This window comes from Oryzias melastigma, linkage group LG21 (genome assembly GCF_002922805.2).
Source record: "Oryzias melastigma strain HK-1 linkage group LG21, ASM292280v2, whole genome shotgun sequence".
In the NCBI taxonomy this organism is placed as follows: Eukaryota; Metazoa; Chordata; class Actinopteri; order Beloniformes; family Adrianichthyidae; genus Oryzias; species Oryzias melastigma.
In genome coordinates this window covers 3,091,190-3,110,715 of record NC_050532.1, presented here as the reverse complement: position 1 = coordinate 3,110,715, position 19,526 = coordinate 3,091,190, and the positions used below count along the sequence as shown (strand labels likewise).

General features: G+C 38.6%; 2 protein-coding genes and 1 long non-coding RNA gene across 3 annotated transcripts in view; 1 reads left to right on the top strand and 2 right to left on the bottom strand.

Moving 5' to 3' along the window:
* Nucleotides 1-3,278, bottom strand: part of LOC118597914 — a 14,880-nt gene extending 11,602 nt beyond the window's left edge. The window contains exon 1 of the long non-coding RNA XR_004946930.1: nt 3,142-3,278. This is a non-coding gene — a long non-coding RNA (uncharacterized LOC118597914). The remainder of the gene's footprint in view (nt 1-3,141) is intronic.
* Nucleotides 2,675-8,871, top strand: lg21h2orf49 (linkage group 21 C2orf49 homolog). The gene is made up of 4 exons (XM_024286335.1): nt 2,675-2,926; nt 3,088-3,251; nt 5,781-6,033; nt 6,250-8,871. The coding sequence occupies exons 1-4, from the start codon at nt 2,822-2,824 to the stop codon at nt 6,304-6,306; spliced, it is 579 nt and encodes a 192-aa protein (XP_024142103.1). The 5' UTR covers nt 2,675-2,821; the 3' UTR covers nt 6,307-8,871.
* Nucleotides 8,872-9,379: 508 nt separating this feature from the next.
* fhl2a (four and a half LIM domains 2a) lies at nt 9,380-17,713 on the bottom strand. The gene is made up of 6 exons (XM_024286336.2): nt 16,663-17,713; nt 14,894-15,069; nt 14,542-14,716; nt 10,723-10,892; nt 10,050-10,236; nt 9,380-9,977 (listed from the first exon to the last, which is right to left on the bottom strand). The coding sequence occupies exons 2-6, from the start codon at nt 15,047-15,049 to the stop codon at nt 9,826-9,828; spliced, it is 840 nt and encodes a 279-aa protein (XP_024142104.1). The 5' UTR covers nt 15,050-15,069; nt 16,663-17,713; the 3' UTR covers nt 9,380-9,825.
* Nucleotides 17,714-19,526: the final 1,813 nt, after the last annotated feature.

The following is a 19,526-nucleotide window of genomic DNA, read 5'->3' as shown; positions in this document are numbered from 1 at the left end:
AAAAGACAATTTCAGAACCAATTTACGGGCAAACATCAAACAGAGTTTTATTATCTACCTGTGGGGTCATTAGGCCTATTTTAGGACCAAAACGGCCACCATAGCCAAGAATTTTGGGATGTAAACAGTAGGAATGATGCAACCGATGATCCGCAGATAAACGTGGAGCAACGATGAGACATAAATAATAGAGCAACTCATTGAAACGTGGTTGGATGAATGCAGGCTCATTAAAACAACTTTTAACGTGATATAAATTTCTCTTCACTGTTTTACTGACAGTATATGTCATAAACACTCATCAGCGAACCTTCTTAGCCTCAGTAACCGTCTTGCATTATGCCTCCACCGCACCAAAGTAGCAATATAAAGTGTTGAACCTGACGTTCAAAATTGATCAGATAAAGTTTGAATTAGTGAACTTTACCAACAAGGATTACAAACCGTAGGACTTCCATTATTCTTTCCTTTGCTGCTTTGCCCCGCCCTCGTGTTTCCTGGCCAATAACTGAAGAGATCTTTAGTCATGTGGTTTTGTTTACTAGCTTTAGTTCAGAGCAGAAATATCTGTATTATAATACAGACCAAACTCAAGATTCGATCCGAGCCAAATTAAGAGGGTTCAGTCCAGATCAACAGACTTCTCCAGTCTGAATGCATCCTTAAACAAAACCTTTTCATTGTGGAACCGATCTGTGGAAACTCCATCTTTCTGTAACTGGTTTTCCCCAGTCTGGATATTCCCAAACTATGTTCCACCTCACTGAGTAAACAACCAATAACTGTGAAATTCAATTCTTTTTTTTTTCTTTTAATTTGACTCAAAATGTTGGAAAACTTTAACTCATTTTTCAAATTTCTTCTCAAAGCAAAAACATATTTTTTTTCCAATGGAAAAGTTTTATATAAAGCAAACAGGAGTGGGATAAACGTTTAACCCAAACTTTGTGACATTCTCACATGTGGCACCATGTGATGACCCAGCCTCGACCCTCCGGCTCCTAATTTAGACCTCATGGTTGTTTCTGGATTGTATTACAGCCCTGACATGGTCACTTAACTGCAGATCTGGATGCAACTAGTTGCTTTAATGCAAAGACGTTAGAGAAGGAAATGTTTTTCTTCTCATTTCCAGGAGCTAATTTAACTCGTGTTGTTATGAACAGTTTGGAACAAACTCTGTGGTTCAGAACCCCGTCACTTCCACCGCAGCAGCAGTGTTTTTAGAAGGGAAAATGAGTCTTGAGGCCGGTTGATGAAAAGTTACTTAATTCAATAACTGAACTTGAAAAACAAACCAAGAAACGCGTGAAAAAAGACCATTAGAATGAAAAGGCATTGTACAAATAAAACATGAATTATATGCTGACCATAAATACAATTGTAAAACGGTGGAAATGACGTTTGTGGCAATTGAAGGAATTTTGGAGTCGGTGGCAATAAAAATTCAATTAGAAAATGTGTGTTTATAGAGCACAAGGCTCAAAGATAGAAGAATTTCAGAGGAGAATATCTGACTTAACTGACATTCAACCACCAAAGAAATCTTTGATGCTATGTGGTGATTTCAATATAGATTGTATTAATCCCTGTTACTCCAAAGCATTTAAGACATTTTTAAATGACATGCATAGTAAACATGTGTTTCCAGTGATTACGTAGCCTACCAGAGTAACTGGAGCAACAATAACAGACAATATCTTATCAAATGATATATAAAATATTACTCAGAATGGAATATTAATGAGGAAATAAAGAGATCATGTCAGTTAAAGCCAATTATAAAGACTTCAAAAGATAAGACTCCTAAATTTATACAGATTTCCCTCAAAGGGAAATTAATTGTTTTGACAGGATTTGTTAAATTAACATGGGTAGAGTGGAGGCCTATGCAATGTTTGTTAAAAATGATGCTAATCTCTACAATAACAAATGTCCATTTAAGTGAAGTAAACTGTTGTTCACAAACCTTGGATAACACCAGGCTTACAAAAAGCATGCAGAGAGAAAAATTGAATGTACAGGAATTATGTAGAATACAGAACAAAAACTCTTGAAGTTACATATAACATTTATAAAAACAGACTAACAACAATATGAGCTGACAAAGATTATTATAAAAATAAATTAGAAAATAATACACATAACGATAAGGAGATATGAAAAAACTTTAAATGAAGGGCAGCTCTGGGTAAAAGTATACTAGAATATTATGTGCATGAAGGAAAAATCATTAATGATGAAACTCAAATGGCAAATGAGTTTAATTTTTGTTTTTTGTCAACGTGAGAAGTCCAAAGAAAAATACTGCATTGTCTGGAATTCCACAAGGTTCTGTAATTGGGCCGAAACTCTTTACATTATTTATTAATGACATTCATGAAATCTAAAAAGAGTTAATTAATTAATTTTCTGTAATCTAATAATGATTTTAATTTATAAAAATAAGCTTTATGGTCACAAAAAAGCTAACTCAGAATCACTTTCAGAATTAAATTCAGGATAACTCGGAATCAAAGACAAAGAAAAACAAAGACATTTGAAAATGTTATAAATAAGAAATTCTGTCATTTTTAGAATATTTAATATCAATGTTTCTTTAAATATTTTTGACTTTTAACTAAAAATAATGAATCCGAAAATGACAACATCACAAAAATATTCTCAATTAAATTTCTTCTGTATGGAATGACTGCAGAAAATGACTGGAAGGAGAAGAGAACTCATTTTACAGTGAAACAAACATCCAGCAGGGGGCGGTAAAGGCACTGCGGCGTTGAGGAGAAACAGCAAACTCCATCAGAGAAGAACAGCGTCAGACATGGCGGCTGTCTCAGGACATAATGGAAAGTGTGATTCTGATGCGGATCTCCTCCTACACCCCGAGTTACTGTCGAGAGATTTCCTGCAGCTTCTTTTAGACGAGGTGAGTGAAATGTTAGTAAAAAAGATGTCTGTTTACTTTAAACTTAAACGACGCGCGCGCAGACATTAGCAAAGCAGCTAACAAAGTAGCTAGCTGTTACCTTACTTTGATTGAAGCTAGTTGGATGAAAGTGAGCGGAATGTCTCATTTATCTGTACCAGAGAAAAATCTGCACCAGAGACTGTCGAAACAGGGACCAACTCACTGAGCTGTACCTCCGGAACGTCATGCCGCTGCCGCAGAGGAGTTTACCCAACAACCGCTGGGGACGGAGGATGGAGAGGAGCCGAGGACGACGGACTTCTGCCGGACAAAAGTTAGAGAGGTGACCGCAAACACATCCTGATGTGGTGTGATTGTCAAGGGGGAAACATACATTGTTTTGAACCAAACTTTATTTATAAAGAACTTTTTTACTTCTGTAACTCACTGATTAATTTACATTGTTAAAAAAAATCAAATCTCAAAAGTAAAGCCCTTTAAAATTAAACAAATAAAACACACCATACCAAAAGTGACTTGTCTTCTGACAATGTATTAATATATTTATAGCAAATTATACATTTATTTAAACCAATTGAATGTGTTTTGTACTTTGCCACTTTCTACTTAAATGATATTAGGCTGTAAGCTTCTCTAACATGAACGCTGCCTGTCAGATATTTAATGGATTAAACATTTATTTATAAATATCTGTGAAAATACATAAAAACATCTTCTAGAATTGTAATTTTCACATGTTTGTTTACCGTTCATTTGCAACCTTCAATACTTAAAGAGACATTCAGGTTGATTTCTCACTGACAACAACCCAGTAGGAGTCACAAAGTCTTACTTAAGAAAAATAAGACGGTGATTTATTATTATTTTATTATTACTATGACAAATATGAAGGAACTGTTGTTTTTAGACACACATAGAACATACACAAAACAGCATTTTTTTCAAAATATGAAATAGTTTATAACTTTTGACAGAGGTTTACATGACTCCCTTTCAAAATAAAAGACTGTGTCACCTAGGATCATCTCAAAGTATGTAGTGTGATGTTTAAAAAGAACGCACTGTTGTTGGGTCATATGGCTTGACTGTTTTGTTAAGTAGCCACATACATCACATTTGGATGCTTGCACACACACCTTCACACAGAAAAAAATATAAATCAGCTTTTTATTTAGTGCATTCAATGTTTTCATGCATTATTTGAAAAACTAGACTCTTGTTTGACAGTTCTTTTACTGCCTTATTCACAGCTTCTGAATAATAAATCAAATATTCAAAGAGGAATAAAAGCAAAATTCTGCTTCCGCCTTAAATTGTGTAATTTTCAGGACGTGTGGATCATTACTTAGGTGGCAATCTGATTTGATTCATGTATTAAACCACAATTCTTACTTTCCAATATAATATTTGTTACTATGTTTTTTTTTTATTTTTACTGGATGTATGAAAATTGAAATTATTTGTATTAAATCACCATCATTTTTTTCTTTTATTTTGAACAGGAGTTCTGAATCAACAAAACTGATAGAAACACAAAGATTTAGATGCTTGTAACTTTTAACCTTCTGGTTAAGTTCAGCAGTAATATAAACAGCATAAACATCACTGTTGTTTTCGATAATTTAACAACAAAACCTGAAACTTTTGTCTACAGTTTTTCCACCCTCAACGTTCTGCATCAGTTTACGCTCTAAGTATTAAATATTGATGCAGATCTGGAATAAAACATTGCCTTTTTTCCCGGGACAGAATCAGCTAATTCAAGTGGATTACACCCACCCTTCAGATGTACAGAGCTGCATGTCAATCAGCGCGAGGCTGCGTTTCTCTGCTTCAGAATCTGCTGGAATAACGTTATTTGCTTCAACTGCTTAAGAGTTACCATAACCAAAATAAACACTGGAGCCAAAGCTCCGATGTTAAAGCTACTTTGTTTTTTCAGAAAAATAAATATTTTACTACATGATATTATTCTACACTCTACTATATTTATAAAGATTGCAAATAAGCGATTGTGGATGTTGCGAATATTCATAGTCGAACTTTCAGGAGCATATCGCAAGTAACCAAGCACGATGATGTCTGGCTGCATCTTGTTGACTGCAGACAGCTAGGACCCTCTCGTAATGTCAGCAGTGATTTAAGAAAAAAAAAAATATTGTTTATTTTACTGTTTGTGAGACACTTCACCAGAAATTTGTCAATCCAACTAACAAAAATTAAACCAGAGCTAATCAAGCATCTTCATGTATTTTTCAAATCATAAGACTCACTTATAGTCCTTCAGTTTGTTCAGAAATGGAAAGTCTGCCTGATAATCTAGTTTACCTTAGACCTCCAATGAATTTTATTGTTGTACATGGTGCACGGAAATCTGTCAAAATGTTTGTTCAGTTTGTGATATTTATTGATCTTCAACTGTTTGTGAATGAATCAACTTAACTTTTTACTATACTTCTTAAAAATACAAAGTTTTTATTTTTCTTGTGCCTTAGAGCCACAATGGAGAGGTTATGAGGCTCCAAAGCCTTGGAAAACATTGTCCTGAAGACTGATGCCAACTGTGGTTAGAACACATGATAGTTTTTATTCTCTGCTAAAAGAACGGAAAAAGGTGGCTTTTTTTTGGACAATTGGAGATAAACGAATTTGTTTTGTAACTTAATAAAGTGACACAAATGGTATTAGGTGCCTGAAGTATTTGTATTTGACACGCCACTTCTAAGAAAAGTCCTTTCTGCTGCATTCCACCCAACTGTAGAGGATACTGTTCACCGATTAAAGCCCATAACTGTAAGGCTGACGTTTATTCTGAAAGAGAGTCTGATTGTTATTCTGTGAAAATCTGCAGCTCCAGGAATGACCAGAGCCGGAAAAGACCTCTAATCGTGTTTGACGGGAGCTCCTCGAACTCCGGCCCTTTAAAAGTGAAGAAACCCGAGGGAGCGACATCGTCAGGAGCAGCAGACCGATTAAAGCCTCCTCCAGCTGCTAATCTGACCAACCCCATTCGGAAACTCTCCTCCAGCTCGATGATGTCATCTTCTTCGTCGCTGCATCGCAGTACAGTCTCGACAAACCTCAAACAAGAAGGAAACACTTCGGTAGGAGCTTCTTACTCTGTTTTTATTTCATTTGTTAGTGGTTTGTTGGGTGGAAACTTCGCAGTGTGGTTTTCACCACCATGTGACTCAGTGATGGAAACATGTTGAAGCTGTTTGCTCATATCTGCCTTTTTTATTGCTGTTGATTTTTATTAGTAAGAGTTGTTTTTGTTATGAAACTTTTATTTTTAGTTATTTATTTTGTACATCCTTTAGGAGGCGCTAAAATCTCCAGAAGTGAAGAAAAAGATCCCGCGTGTGACGTGGCCCTGACCTCTGCCCTCTCAGGACGGAAGCTCAGACTTTTCCCTCTCCTCTTCCTCCTCTGACCTCTCAGAGATCACCAGCTCGTCACAGTTTGCCACATAGGAGTCCCTTTAAACGTGTGTGAAAGGCCAGCATGACTGCAGTTTTTTTTTTTTTTTAAACACGGTAAATGCAGCCTTAAATTCACTATCATCTCATTATTGATTCAACAAAAGCATTTTTTGTGGAAAACAAAGAACCTCCTGAAGGTGGAATCATGATGTGAGTTTTTGAAACATTTATTTATTTTTTATTGAACGACTGTTAGGACAGGAAAAATTATTTTTCTTAATACTGTGAACAGCAGACAACATCATATCAAAACTACAGTAACAACTGAAAGGCGAACCATATGTTTACCGTAGAAAGTAAGATCTGTTGTTGCTATGAGCAACCATTGAGGAACTGAAGGGAGTTGATGCAAAATCCATCAGATCCAGTCGGTCCAAACCCTTAAGTCCCTTTTTGTGCGACATACAGTGAAGGAAATAAGTATTTGATCACTTGCTGATTTTGTAGGTTTGCCCACCTATAAAGAAATAGACAGTCTATCATCCTAATGGTGGGTTCATTTGAACTATGAGAGATAGAAAATCAAGAATTTATTTACATTTCATTAAGAGAAATAAATATTTGATCTAGTAACCATAAAAAGTTCTGATTCCCACAGATCAGTTAGACTCTCCTCATCAACTTGTCACCTGAACTGAAGACACCCGTTTGATCTTATCACCTGCAGAAAAGACATCTGTCCACAGAATCAGTCAAACTCTCCAACTTTCAGTGGATTTAAGATTGTAGACCAGAATGGACTACAAAACCATCAGCAACAAGCTGGGGGTTAAAGGTCACAACTGTTGGTGCGAAAATCCAAGAACATGACTATCAATGGATCTGTAGATATTGAGATCTAAAGCAGATCTGACCTGATGGGGTTTCCATGATCATGACAGCAGTGAGAAATAGACTCTAAAACAAAACGGCAGGAGTTAGTTGATGTTCTAAAATCAGCTGGAACCACAGTCACCAAGAAAACCGTTGGTGATACTTTCCACCACTCTGGTTTAACATCTTTGAGTACTGCAAAAGAACCTTCGCCTAAGGAGTTTGCTAACAAACGCGATTGGAAGAAGGTTCTGTGGCATCAACTCAATCCATTGTGTTTGGAGGAAGAAAAATGCCTCGAAAACACCATCCTCACTGTCAAGCATGGAGGTGGAAACATTATGATTTGGGGGTGTTTTTCTGCAGAGTGGATGAGAGGATGGGTGGAGCCATGTACCGTCCAATCCTGAGTGAGAACCTCCTTCCCTCCACCAGGAGGCTTAAAACATGTCACAGATGGTCTTCCAACAGGATAATGACCCAAAACATACAGACAAGAAATCCAACGAATGACTGAAGAAGAAGCAGATCAAGGTCACGGAGTGATCCAGCCAGTCTCTGGACCTCAATCCTATAGAAAACCTACAGAGAGTTGCTAAGAGACAAATCTAAAGGATTAAGAAGTCATTTGTAGAGAAGAGTGGTACAGAATTCCTCCTGATATGTGCAGAAACATCTGACCTTTTATGTTTTTGCCAAAAAATAGTAAGTCTTTCTGGCAAGAGGTTTCAAATATTATCTGTCAATGAAATGTATATAAACTTTTTTAAGTGGATTTTTTTTTTTTAAATATCCTTTGATATTTTCTATCTGTTCAAATAAATCTACCATTAGAATGAAAGACAATTAATTTCTGTTTAAGTAGGCAAACCTGCAAATCCATCAAAGGATCAAATACTTTCTCTCCTGTAGCCCCCCATCTTTTCACACCCACTTTAGTGTTTAAAAACCAGACAACCCAGGTTCAAACTTGTGTGATTCAAATTTAGGGCTGTGCAAGACACCAACAAAAATCTTGCGCTCCTGGTTTCACTTTACATCGAGGTCTACGTTGTGTTCAGCCTCTGAGCTGACCCGGCCGGCTGCTGCTCATGAGGTCGCTGAAGTCACGAGCTCCCATGTTGCTGTCCACCATCGTCAAGTGTCCTTGTTGGCAACACAATCAACATCTCTGTTCACTTCAGGAAAACAGTTGTGTTGTACGGAACAAAAAAAAACAATCTGGTTACTGAAGTGAGCGTGAAAAAAAGTTGTTTTTCAGTGTAACTTGATTACACAGACTTCCATCATCATTGGAAAACTCTGTAAACTGAATCTTTTTAACTGATGTTATTGGAGTATATTCATCATTTTTTGTCATCCACACCACAAAATTGTGTATTTTACACAAAATGTTGTGGTTTTTTTATGATGCATAGTTTGATGTTTGTACTGGATTTTATTTTTGAAACAGGAAGTAGAAAAACTTTCATTCAAACAAAGGAATACAGTGAAAGAAATTAGTTATTTTGGAGTATATTTATTGCTTTGTGTAAATACAGTTGATATTTCTGATGTACAGTTTTTGTTTTGTTTAAAAAAATATGCATAGAATTACCTGAATTGGTTTCATGTGTGACTTTTTAAAATAAATTGAATTCAATAACATGTTTTTTGTGCTTTTGCATGATTTCATGTGCATAATAAAACATAAATTCATGTCAAAAGTTGGTAATTTTTGTCAAACAAAATGCATGGTAGTACTAAAGACCCACTCTGATAATATTTTGTTCTATTGTTAGTGTTCCCAGTGATCTTTTAACTAGGATTATGCTGCTTTTAGCCTAAAAAAAAAACTGTATTCTAGGACATAGTTTCTGCAAGTAGTTCATTAAAAATTTGCCTCTGAATTGTGGGTGGGACCATTTTCTCTGAGCAACCCCGCCCCTCTTCCCCTCCCTGTTGCTGGGAGCTCTTAGCAAGGAGATTGTGGCTCGCCTAGCATATTTTCTACATCACAAATACGCTCTTCTTCAAATTTAGTTTTAGTCTGCTCCTGATTCAATACAAATTGAATAAAGAAATACTCAGAGATGCTATTTTTAAGCTCAAGTTCCTTAATAGATGTCTTCCATTATCAGAAAATGCCACATAGACAAGGTAAAAACACCCAAAATGAAATTTTTATCGGAGTGGGAATTTATAGTTTTACACATAAAGTGGCTTCTTCTTCTCACAGTTTCTTTAATTCTATTAGATCATCTCTTTCCTCTTAGCTAAACTAGAACAGCTTTAACAAAATAAGAGCTCAACCCCCAAAACATCTAATTACAGCAGTAGTCTAGTTTCTGTTACACAATGGTTACTACATACATTTTAGACATAAGTGTGCATAAATATTCAGATCTCACTTCATGCAGTGTCTGTTTCTGCAATCATTCTATGTCATAAATAAAATGCTTTTCATATCCATGCTATCAGATATTAGTATTGATCAAATCTCATCATTAGTAGGTTTTTCATTTTTAGCTTAACAGCATGTAGCCATGCTGGAGTAAATATCCATCTATCTTCTCATCTGTATGTCGATTATCGATTAAATGTCATTTTTGGGGGGTTAAATTAGATGTCTTTGCCGCACTCGGGGCACAGGATGTCATCGCGTTCAGTCAGGAAGCCACGCCCCACCAAGGACACGGAGCACTTCTTGCAGTTGAAGCAGTCGTTGTGCCACTGGCGCTCCTCAAAGGAAATGTACTTGCTTCCTCCTAATCCTGAGAAAGCAGAAATCAGGAGTCAGACGCTGGCGGTGAAACCGGCCTTTTAGGGTTTTCTTGGGGGCTTACCACTAATGGGGGTGGTGCAGGAGGCACATTTCTTGGCATAGAGGTTACAGAAGCAGTTGAGGCAGTACGCAAAGTCATCTTTAGAGGTGAACCTCTGGCCGGACAGTTGCTGCTTGCAGCTGGTGCAGAGGAAGCAGTCCTTGTGCCAGGGCTGGTCACGGTAGGTCACTCCACCGGTGGTGATGGGCTGAAGAAAAGGAGGAATGGTTCCATCTCAAGCTACGTTCACACCGCCCACAGCAACAAGCATTTCAGCGACCACTTCCAATAAAAAGTCTTTGTAAACGTTCCCACGTCGCTATGCACGTTTTTAAGACCATTTTTGGGCTCTACGTACATTGAAAGTTAAATCAGGTGAACTTTGACCAATCACGAACTCAAATTTGGTTGTTCAATTCAAGGAAGTGAATTGAAAATGGATCATAATGGAAGGAATAATTGCGGTTTGTGCCCACCTGGAATAAAAGGAAACCAAGTCTTTCATATATAAGAGTAGAGAAAGGAAATGGCTTGGAGATAAATTTAGAAGATTTGCACCACTTTGACATTTCACACCAACCCTCTTCCAATTGTAGGTGGTGGACGTGCGCTAATTGGGCTGCGACAGTCCGTCACATATCTGGTGTGAACGTACACATTCGGCACTCACGATACTACACAAAAGGTGCCTCACCTTCTTGCAGTGCACACACTGCATGGCAAACTGTTTCTCATAGCAGGGCACGCAGTAGTTGTGGTTGTCCTTGGGGATGAAGCTCTTGGTGCCAATTGGCTGCTGGCACCTCTTGCAGGTAAAGCAGGTCTCGTGCCAGCTGTTCCCCTTGTGCTCCATCTTTCTGGAGCCTTCATGAAAATGTAAATGCAAGAGAAAACAGATGTTCATTGCAAAGATGAACACTTTTCTGCCCTCATTTCCAAGCAAAACTCACCCTATGATGTCTCATATTGAAACAATTGACATTATTTGATAAAAGGTAGAAATACTTGTTCGTCTTTAGTTCAATTCAACTATTTGCTTAGAATGTAAAATTTTTTAGAATTAGGATTTGTAATATAATTTTTTAATTGTATATATATGGTATCAATTCTGATTTGGTAAGTTTTTGCTCACATTTTTCATTCTTTCAATACAGCAAATATTAATTTAAAATTGAATGAATAACAATAGATGTCTTATTCTCACCACAAAGTTATGAAAATTAGCTAAACTTTTCCCCCCAAAAGTGTTTCGGAAGCAGCCATTTTGAAATGAGTAGGAAAAGCCCTTCTACTGCCCCTAGTGGAATGACAATGAACTACAGGACAGTAAACATGGACCAAGTTATTTACAATGGGTTTTTATCTCTGTCTAAATTACGTTTATACAGAAAAACATTTCATTTTTAAAATGTTGAACTAGTTATTGAAAATTTTAATGTTTTGTTTTTTAATATTTCCTATGTAAATGTTACTTTTATAAGATTCATACAGAGCAAAAACTGAGTGTTTCAAGTCCCAGACTTTGTTATTTGAATCTTTCCTTGCACACAAAGGCTCTTTTCAGTGTTTTCCTTATTAACCTGCACTGTAACACTGTAAAAACTCAATGCACTGAATGAATTATGTGATTCTGACTCCATTTCCCAAGCTGAAAATGTCTTGCTTGAATTCTCCACGTATTCTATAAAAACAGTGTCTGCTGGGAATTTTCTCATTGTGTTCTCACACATTTTCTACCTCCTACAGTGTGAAAAGTTCTATTTCTCCTTCAATTTCAGGATAATGCTCTGTCTGTGAGGCTCTGAATAGTCAGAAAAGAAGGAGATAATTTTCTTCATCAAACAATGCTGTTGTGAAGGAAGGGGAAAATGTGAGAAATTGTATTAACTAACAATATAATGCTGTTGTTTTAAGTTTTATTCATATGTTTCAGTTCAGAGTGAGCACTTTTTTAAATTTTATTTTATCTTTTTGTCTTGACTTACTAGTTGCTGTAGTTTGATTAATTTTAAGGCATGGAAATAATTAAAAGACTATACTTTGAAAACCTCCTCAAAACTATGACAGAAATTCAGCGGTTTTTTGTTTTGTTTTGTTTTTTTCTGGGTGGGGGGGTGATCAATCATTGCTTTAGATCCTGCCTTGCCCTATAATCAAAATTGAACTGACTGTTATTAGTGGTGATGTAAAGCCATAATGTTATATCCCATTAATATCAAGGTCCAAATAACAATTTTACAGAAATTTAAATAATTGTTTACTGAAATATCTTTTTTTTTTTTTCAAAATAAAACTTAAAAGAAAAAAAGGGGGATAATCAGACTCTTAAATTTGTGCTACTGGTTCTTTACTTTAATGTAAAACAGCTTAGCAGAAGAGTTTTATTGAATTGTTTCACAAACTTTTTAAACCTTTGTGGACTAATTTAGCTTTCATGACTTTACAGGTGAAAACATTTTAACGAACCTCGACATTTTATTTGACATTCATTTGATCACCTTGAATAGAATTCTGGACTTTAACATTGATTGCAAAAATATTGCTCAATGAAAATGATTAGCGGTAGTTCTCTCTTGTTGAAAGAAAACTGAAGGGTGTACTAATTCTTTTAACACAGAGAAACAATTAATAAAAGCTTGAAAATGCTTTAATTTTGCTCTTATAACGTTATATTTTCTCAACTTCTGAAATATCAGGAAATATGAAATATTTATACAGCTTTACCTACTATGTCCTGATTTTAGACTATCACATTTTCCGCCCTTGAAAGCATACTTAAACATACTTGAACTGATTTTGAGAGCTACATGGCGCTCTGTAAAAATGTTCTTTTTTTTTAAAAGAGTTCCAAACAACAGTGGACCAGCTCTACACCCTCTTCAGAGTGCTGGAGAGTTCGTGGGAGTTCGCTCATCCAGTCCATATGTGTTTTGTGGATTTGGAGAAGGCGTTCGACCGCGTTCCCCGTGGTGTCCTGTGGAGGGTGCTCTGGGAGTATGGGGTCCAGGGAGCCTTACTCAGGGCTGTCCAGTCTCGGTATGACCGGAGCAGGAGCTTGGTTCGCACGGCCGGCCGTAAGTCAGATCTGTTTCCAGTGCATGTTGGACTCCGGCCCTTTATCACCGGTTCTGTTCATAGTCTTTATGGATAGAATTTATAGGCGCAGTCAGGGGCTGGAGGGGATCTGGTTTAAGGACCACGGGATTTCCTCTCTGCTCTTTGCAGATGATGTTGTTCTGTTGGCTCCATCGAGCCAGGACCTCCAGCATGCACTGGAGCGGTTTGCAGCTGAGTGTGAACCGACTGGGATGAGAGTCAGCACCGCTAAATCTGAGGCCATGGTTCTCGACTGGAGAAAGGTAGTTTGTCCTCTCTCGGTGGGTGGAGTGCTCCTGCCTCAGGTGGAGGAGTTTAAATATCTTGGGGTCTTGTTCACGAGTGATGGAAGATCGGAGCGTGAGATCGACAGGCGGATTGGAGCGGCGTCCGCCATTTTGCGGTCGCTGCACCGGTCCGTTGTGGTGAAAAAGAAGCTGAGCCAGAAAGCAAAGCTCTCGATTTACTGGTCGATCTTCGTTCCAGTACTCCCCTATGGTCATGAGCTCTGGGTCATGACCAAAAGAATGAGATCCCGACTACAAGCGGCTGAAATGAGTTTTCTCTGGAGAGTGGCGGGGCGCTCCCTTAGAGATAGGGTGAGAAGCTCGGTCACCCGGAGAGAGTTCGGAGTAGAGCCGCTTCTCCTCCGCATCGAGAGGAGCCAGTTGAGGTGGCTCGGGCATCTGGTCCGGATGCCTCCTGGACCCCTCCCTGGAGAGGTGTTCTGGGCATGTCCCACTGGGCGGAGGCCCCGGGGAAGACCCAGGACACGCTGGAGAGACTATGTTTCTCGGCTGGCCTGGGAACGCCTCGGGGTCCCCCAGAAGAGCTGGAGGAAGTGGCCGGGGAGAGGGAAGTCTGGGCATCTTTGCTTAGACTGCTGCCCCCGCGACCCAGTCCCGGATGAAGCGGAGGAAGATAGATGGATGGATGGAGTTCCAAACAACGTTGAGTGTTATGGTAAATATGCTAATCCAGATAATGTGAGGTGTATTTTTTATGTGTTACTAACAAGGTTGTGAGTTAGCATAGTCACAGTAACTTTTCTTTTAGCAACATTAGCCTGTTTTTTTTTTTTTTTTTTATGTGTTGCTTGAATTTAAAAGTAGAATAACTCTTTGAGCTACGGCAATCTCAAACTCTACAAGGGGCACCAAATTCTTTTTCCGCCTCGGGCGCCATACAGCCCAGGGCTGGGCCTGCTGTGACTCTTTTGTCTCGGTTAAGCTAATGCAACTATAACATAATTTCAAAAATACACTTGTGGTGTTGAAGATACAGTATATGTCTAAACAAAAAAAAAAAAAAAGAAAATGATTTGTCTTCTAAAACTTAAAAAGCTCAGCCTGGGTTGGGTTATGTATACAGCAAGTTGAGTGCAGTTAAACTGTCTACATGTTGTTCTGTTCCCCACCTGGCATAATGGTTTTCTTGCACTCGTGGCACTTGGAGGAATACTCATTGGAGTAGCATTCAGTGCAGAGGAGCTGCTCATCTTTGGTGGAGAAGGGCTTGTCCACGAGGGAGCGCTTGCACTGGAAGCACTTAAAGCAGTCTTCATGCCAGTGACGGTCTTTGTAGGACAGATCCTGCAAGAAAATCAGATACTCAGATGTGGCTCTTGCAATATTTATCTTTGTTTAAAAAAAAAACTCCAGTTTGTCTCCAATACAGAATAATATTCAGTGTTGATTTGAATCATTTCTTGCAGATTCACACAAACTTCCAGCTGAGTTGAAGTGGTGCTTTCTTTTGAAATCTCTTACCCTGGTGTTGCAGCCAATAGGCTTCTTGCATTCCTCACAGGTGTTGGAGTACAGGCTTTCGTAGCATTTCACACAGTAGGGGTTCTCCTCCCTGAGAACATACTTCTTCCCAAACAGGGACTCCTTGCAGTAGTGACAGTCGTAGCGCTCGGTCATTTTGTCACAGGGTCACTCGCCTAAGACACAAAGGAGGTATTCTGCCACCTTGAAACTTTCATTACAATGCTTTTTTCCTCATGTTTCAGTTCCCATTTGCTTTCTATCCTACAGTTGTCTGCATCAGGGAGTAAGTGATGAGAGGGATAAAAATAACCCCTATCAGTCCTGCTTAGAGACAGTCAACTTCTGCTCTTGGCGCATACCAAAGCCCACTCTGCCAGTTGCAAGCTGACCCATCCATTGTCCCACCTCCAACTGTCAGCAGTGGATCTCAGCATCCCCTGCCGTAATGGGTGTGCATGAATGCACGTTCGACTGGACATCACTCCTTACAATCAGCAGCTGTGTGTGGACAGCCTGTTAAGCCTTCTGTCTGAGATACAGTTCACCCCCTGAGTTCATATAAAAGACAAAAGCTTTGATATTTTAACTCCCTCCTTATATCCAAGTCACCATTTTGTTTCTCAGTTTGATTCTAATGATTAAGAAACCCCTTATCTTCATCTGTTCATCAGTTCCTTCACCCAAAAATAGATCTAGAAGTAATTTTCCTACCATTGAAGAAGTTCCGTTTTATCTGGATATCTGCTTTAAGACTTTTAATCCATCTCTCTAAGCGTTCCCAGCCCCTCCCACATTCCCTTATTGTCCGTTGCTCTCACAGTGAATCACCTAGCTTATATAAGGACTTATCTGACTCCTAAAAATATAAAAGGATAATCTGAATGCCACAAATAAAACCTCTAGTTATTCTCTCTGTGCAGCTGTTTCTCAGGTTCTGGGGTCCTTTTGATGCCGTCCATCTGGGAGGTAGAGCCTCAGAAAGTTAAACTTTGAGTACACAACACTTATTTTGAGTTTTTAATACAACCTTTATATTCTATAAGATTCTACAGTGTTTACCTGGTACATTTAACAAGTTTATTTTTTAATTCGTCTGATCCAGGAACTACGGTTCAGTCATTTCCTGATTGCCTAAAAACACCGTTCATGAGAACATTCCTTCAAAATTAAACGCGGATTGGACAACTGATGCTATTCTGAGCCTTAAAAGTGGATAATAAAATTAAAGATTAAAACTCTAATTTGAAACATCTTCAATTAAACCAACTGCAATTCTCTGCATACCAAAATTCAACTCAATAAAAACCCGGACAAACCAATAAATTGTCAAAATATTGCATATATGAAAAAAATTATCCTTTTTGATTTATAACCTAAGAGTTTTGCATGAATTTGTTTCCACATTATATGCTAAAAAACACACAAAATGATGTCACAATTCTCTAATGTAAAAATAAAGATCAGTTTTCTGGTGAACAAGCGTGAGATAGGCACAAAGAGTGGGATGTACGAGAGGAGACTTTCTGTCTTTTGGGTTGGAATGAATGCAGAATGAGCAGACCAGGCTTTGATGGGAGAAGGGAGGATGACAGAGGGGAAGGGTGAAAAAGTGGGAGAACATGAGTGAGTGGGTGGGTGGAGGAGGCAAACAGGAGGATGCCAGAGCAGCAGTGAGCAGCAGAAGGAGCCCTGGAGTGAGGAGGACATGGTGAATGAAAACCAGTGGAGATGGAAAGATGTAGCAGCTGAACAAAGTTTGGTCTTACCTTCCCGTTTGAGGAGCGCACGCCCGTGCTGAGTCTGAGGCAGACTGAGAGGGGAGTCCTCCGGATGAGCTCTAGTTACTCCTGATTGCTTTACTCCGCCCACATTGGGCTAATTGAACATGTGGGAGGAGTTATGGAGGGAGGCAGCAGGGGGCCAGGGGTTCCTTCTGCTTCTTCTTCTTTTTTTTTTTTTTTTTTGAGATGTTCTATAAATACAGCCCTGCCTCACGGAGATAACCTCAAGGCCTCTTTCAGTTAGTCACCCAGACACCAGCGCAACCATGTAAGGTCACTCAGTTGTTGTCCGCTCACTCACACACTTCCTGGATGATATTTTTCTTTATCCTCCATCTTTCCCAAGAAAAGCCTTTTTGGACCACTCCTTGCCAGCTAACTTCCTGTCTTGATCCCCCAATCTCTAAAGTTTTGTTTGCTTTACATGAAATATTTCTTTCCATCAATGTGACATTGTATTAATCTGTGAATATTTACACAAGGACAGTTTTCCGGTAACGTTTTATCCATGATGGGAGTTGTGTCAGAGAAAAAATGCCAGATATTTCTTATCTGTTGCTGTTTCTTTCTTCATTTATTCACCAATGACTTAACAAACTTATGTCAGAATCAGTAAATAATATAAGCTTGCTACAGATGAAGACTCTCAACCTTAAAGGCCCATTCTGCTGAAAATTAATTTTTGTGTGTTTTTTACCTACTCTTGTGGCATTTTGCTGATAATCAAGGGCATAAAAAAGTTAAAAATTGTTTTTCTGACTTTTCTATTTCTGTGAGTATTTCTTTAATCAAGTCAGTGTGAATTAGAAACACATACAAAAATGCTGTTTAAAAAGTTTTAGTTGTGACGTAGAAAACACGCTGGATGACCCACCAGATCCCTGCTCTGCTCCATTCTGATCATCCACTTGCAGGCAAATAGATCCATGTACGTCTTTGTTTTCCTCCTCTGAGCTGGAATCTAGATCTAAACTGTACAGCTGGACAGCTCCAGTGTTGGTCTCCATTTTTTGTTGAGCAGGTATTGTTAGGTTGAGGATGTGAGGATGATGGGAAGGGGTGGTGGGCTTACGCCGCTCCAATAATCCTGCTCACAGCTCAGAGGGGAATTTCAAATGAACTTCTGCCGCTCTGCAGAAACCATGTCATAGAGAATGACAGTTTTTTGATTTTGGGAAAAAAATCGTTTAACGATAATTACAAGAGCACTGGGAAGGATTTTGAAATATATCAAAAAATGATCAGTTGAATTTTTAACAATACAAATTCAGAAAAACAGCGTTGGCCAAAATAATTCTTCATTGTCATGTACTAACCCAAGTATATGTTCAAACCTGCTGCATTCTGTGAAAAAAGAAAAGAAAAAGAGAAAAAAACAGGGTTTTCTGGAACTACACAGATATAGTTTTGTTCAAATCAGACCCACACTTCTTTGATGTTTAAATTTGAATTTTTGAATAAAAAATGTCATATTAAAGTCATGTTTAAGCGAAATTTGTGAAAAAACACTTTTGCACAGGATTCACACTAGCCAACAGAAAAGAGAACATGGACTGATAATAGTTATTTATTAGTGAGTGTCTGCACCTCTCTGCCACTATCCTTTTTTTGACTGAAAATGAACAGTGGTAGCATCACTTTACATCTTTCCCATTCTGTTTAATTGTCAGATAGTCCATCAGCTGACTGTAATAAAAAAAAAAAAACTAAAATCAATAAAACAACTTAACCTAAAATTGTTTGAACTAGTATTTTTCTAAAATAAAGTAAAATGAATCTTAATCAAGTTCTGTAGTTAGTAGCTATATGTGGAGTCTGCATTCCACGTAAAAAATTCAGACTAGAGGGAAAAACCTGACAACAACTCTTTGTGTGTGTGTGTTGCAGCTTTTCTCTAATCAGAGGCAGTGTGGAGATTCAAAGCCTTTCCTGAGAAACAACTGCATGCAGAACAGATGGGAATCCAACCACCGCTCTCATTTGAAGATAACCACTCTTCCACTTGAGCCCCAGCCACTCTGACACATCATATCTGATCTGTGAAGGCTCAGCCCACAGGGACCGTCAGGGATCTACCGCGGGGGTTTGTGGTTCCTGATACTGCAGGACACATTTAGCCCTCTTGGAGAGTCCGCGCCTGAAACGAGTGAAGCGTTGTTTTGACAACAGAAAACAGACAAATACAAAACTGGAGCAGATGATTTTTAGTGTTGTGCTATAATCCATAGAAACTAGTGATCTTTTTTTCTCTGCTCCCATTCACACACGGACTGAACTCCAACTGCAGTTTCCGAGGCTGCAAAACAAGTTTGATGCATCAAAACTGCAGGTAAAATGAAAGTCAGATGACAGTTTGTTAGATTCTGTACTTGACATGCCTCGGAGTGGTTTTATCTGATTAGTTCCCCTGTAATAGACATGTGGCATTTAGATTTTAACCCAAGCTTGGACAATAATATCAATTCAACTCACTTAATTTCAGACATGTGGTCTAATTAATACCTCAAGGGACAAATCTGTGTAATCCCCCATTCAAATTTTGCCCAAGACAAGTCTTTGCATTCCCTCAATCATTGCTCCGTCTTCCTCACATTTGGCAGGCGCAATTTTTATCCTCAGTCAACCCACAATCCCTGGACTGGGGCCTCCGCCTCAGCTGCTAAGGCCAGGGGATAAAGCTGCAGCTGTCTGGGATGTGAGGGGCGATCATGATGCTAAAGCCTAGTGCTTACGCGCGCTGCGAACACGGCCGTGTGGAAAGGTCAAAGCAGGCAGACCCCCATCATCACTGCTGGGCAGCAAATCGTTAATGCAGCAGCCGCCAACCATAATAGAATTTCTTCTGGTCA